Source organism: Microtus ochrogaster, linkage group LG3 (assembly GCF_000317375.1).
Source record: "Microtus ochrogaster isolate Prairie Vole_2 linkage group LG3, MicOch1.0, whole genome shotgun sequence".
Lineage (NCBI taxonomy): Eukaryota > Metazoa > Chordata > Mammalia > Rodentia > Cricetidae > Microtus > Microtus ochrogaster.
Window position 1 is genome coordinate 28,010,330 of NC_022029.1, and position 3,364 is coordinate 28,013,693.

Genomic DNA, 3,364 nt, shown 5'->3' on the forward strand with positions numbered 1-3,364 from the left:
TCTTCCAAAGGACCCGAGTTCAATTCCCAGCAACCACATGGTGGCTCACAACCATCTGTAATGAGGTCTGCTGTCCTCTTCTAGCAGGCATACACACAGACAGAATATTGTATCCATAATAAATAAATAAATAAATATTTTTTTTAAAAAAAACCAAAGCCAAGGGGATACAGAGAGGGCTCAACAATTAAGAGCCCTAAACTATTTTTCCAGAGAAATCTAGTTTAGATCCCAACAGACAGGTCACAACAACCTATAATTCCACCTCCAGGAGATCTGACTCCCTCTTTTGGCCTCCACAGACATAAGTGGAAGACACATGCACACTCATAATTTTAAAAAATTAGTTATTTTTTAAGAACAATAGTTTTGGTACAAAACTGTGTATGGATCAGTCTCACCGAGTGGCAGAGAGGCTGGGCAGGGCTTAGGTCTTGCTCCTGGTTAACTATGTGGCATGTTCCTTAGGGACGACCTGGCCCAGCTGCCCTTCCTGACCATGTGCATCAAGGAGAGTCTGCGGCTGCATCCTCCGGTCACAATGATCTCCCGATGCTGCACCAAGGACGTTGTGCTGCCAGATGGTCGGGTCATCCCCAAAGGTGCCCTCCGTATCAGTGGGTCTGGTTAGGATGGTGGTCCCCAGAAACAAAGTGGACCTTTTCATCATTGTCCCCTTACTCGACAGGGAATGTCTGTGTCATCAGCATTTTCGGGGTTCATCACAACCCTTCTGTCTGGCCAGATCCTGAGGTGTGACCCTGCCCTTTCCCCAACTCTGGGACCTGGGGAAGAGGCCTACCTGGGAAACCATCCGGCTTTTTCTATGTTTGTCTTTTCTGCGGCCAGCAGAATGTGGCGAGAGACACGATCCTTTAGCATAGTCTTGCCTGGCTTGCAGGTCTATGACCCCTTCAGATTTGACCCAGAAACCCCACAGAAGAGGTCGCCTCTGGCTTTTATTCCCTTCTCTGCGGGGCCCAGGTGAGATCGGTGATCTTGGGGTAAAGCGGGGGCGGGGATATCTGGGTCCGATGGTGGGTTCAGGGGACAATTGGGTCAAGATTCTGGGTCTCTTTACCGACCTTTGCTTGGGTTGTGTGCAAAAGGCTGCAAAACCGGGGTTGCAAGGTCAAAGGCTCTGTACTCGGAGTCCTGCCCTGGTCTGAGTTGGCACTGAAGTAATACTGAAGGCCATGCAGGGTCCCAGGCACATCAGTGCCCTTCTGCCTCTCACACTGACCAGGCGCATCAGAGGCCCGGTCAGATTGGGTCCGAGGGTGTGTCTGGCTGGGGAGTGCCTGCCTGGGTCCCGGTGCAGTCCCCACCCTGTCCTCCCGCAGGAACTGCATAGGACAGACTTTCGCCATGAGCGAGATGAAGGTGGCGCTGGCGCTCACACTACTGCGCTTCAGTGTCTTGCCAGACGACAAGGAGCCGCGCAGGCAGCCGGAGCTGATCCTGCGCGCGGAGGGCGGGCTGTGGCTGCGGGTGAAGCCGCTAAGCACGGGTACACAGTGACCTCCACGCCTGGCCTGGTTCTACCTCACCCACCCGCCTACCTCTTTGGATTTTTGACTAAGTAGAACTGTCTTTTATGCCTGGGCGGCGAGCACCAATTAAGAATTTGACGCTAAGATCCTCACTGTCTCTTGCTGATGAGTGTTCTCCTGGAGCTCAAGCCTAGACTCCATCCTATGAGAGCTACCACAGGTGTTTTGAGTAGGAGAGGGGAACAGACTTTCTGGCAGAATTGAGTCTCTGTGGTCATTGAAGCAAACCCTTAAATTCACTACTATTTGCCAGCCCCTGGCATCCATATACCCGAAGAGTCTGGAATGTTCGCATGGAAGCTCCAAGCCCCCTGAGAAAGTCCGCCAAACGATGACGTCCTCCCCAGGGATGCTCAAAACTACTCCCACAGGGTATTAAAATTCCCCCCCCCCCAGAACAAACAAGTGATTTCCTGTCTTCCTTCCCCATCTCCTTCCCTGGGGGGCTGGAAGGCCACCCGGAGCGTGATATCTATTAAATCTGGGCTTTTTCTAATTTGGCCTGATTTGGATTATTGCGTTGGCGGAGAAGCTTATTGGGATGCAGAAACTTTCCAACTACGTTTCCACCTTTTTATCCTCTTTCGTCAAACTTAGCGCGATCCTCCTGCTTCTTCTGTCTTCTTGATGCTGCACTTACAGAAGTGGATCGTGAAGCGAGACCAGACTTGATAAGGGACAGTTGTAGAATCGGAAGACGATTGTTCCTCAAGCTTGGAACACTGGAGGATGGTGTTAAATAATGTTCAGGGCTTGTGATAGCTAAAGCAGCTAAAATTTAAATGAAATCATACTGACAGGCTACCCCGCTTTCTTTTGTCTTTTCAGCAACCTTGCTGAAATAGCAGTCTCTCACTGTTTGCAGGAGGCTCTGACAAGCTTACCTTATCGAATCATTTCCAGGCTTTGACTTCTCTTTTCCCGTCACAAGACCATTAAAACTGAAGTTCAGGGGCTAGAGTTCAGAGGTTAAGAGCACTGGTGGTTCTTCCAGAGGTCCTGAGTTCAATTCCCAGCAACTACATACATGGTGGCTCACAGCCATCTATAATGAGATCTGATGCGCTCTTCTGGTGCTCAAGTAAACATGGAAACAGAACCTTGTATACATAATAAATAAATTAAGTCTTAGAAAAAATTAAGCCTTGGCTTTTGCTCTAGGCATGCTTAGTTTAAAAAAATAATTGAATTTCAGCTGGGCATGGTGGCACATGCCTATCCTTCCCCCAACTCAGGAGACTGAAGGAAAGGATCATTAGAGACCAATGATTGAAGTCAGCCTGGGCTACACAGTGAAATACTGTCTCAAAGCTGGGCTCAGGTCTATTGGTAGGATGGTTGCCTAGCGTGCAGGAAGTCCTGGGTACCAAACCCAGCATCCCATAATCGTGTTACAAGACTAAAATTTAGTACTTGGGAGCTGGAGGTAGAGGTCAGAAATTCAAGGCCATCCTTGGCTACATAAGTTCCAAGCCAGCCTGGGATACACAAGCACTGCCTCAAAAAAAAAGTTATTGAAAATAAATAGTTTTACCACACAGTGGTTGCACACACCTTTAATCCCAGCACTTGAGAAACAGAGGTAGGCCTGGTCTACAGAGCAAGTTCCAGGACAGCCAGGCTGTTACACAGAGAAACCCTATGCCGAAAAACAAAGATAAATAGATAGATAGATAGATAGATAGATAGATAGATAGATAGATGATAGGTAGATAGATGATAGATAGATAGTAGATAGACAGATGATAGAAATATAGATAGACAGATGATAGATAGATAGATATAGATAGATGATAGATAGATAGATAGAT

At 48.1% G+C, this 3,364-nt stretch overlaps 1 protein-coding gene across 1 annotated transcript in view; it reads left to right on the forward strand.

Moving 5' to 3' along the window:
• LOC101981213 (cytochrome P450 4F6) overlaps positions 1–3,020 on the forward strand; it is a 28,976-nt gene extending 25,956 nt beyond the window's left edge. The window contains exons 10-14 of the mRNA XM_005360680.3: positions 469–602; positions 689–753; positions 902–984; positions 1,344–1,510; positions 2,236–3,020. Coding sequence (XP_005360737.2) covers positions 469–602; positions 689–753; positions 902–984; positions 1,344–1,510; positions 2,236–2,312 — 526 coding nt within the window. The 3' untranslated portion in view covers positions 2,313–3,020. The remainder of the gene's footprint in view (positions 1–468; positions 603–688; positions 754–901; positions 985–1,343; positions 1,511–2,235) is intronic.
• Positions 3,021–3,364: the final 344 nt, after the last annotated feature.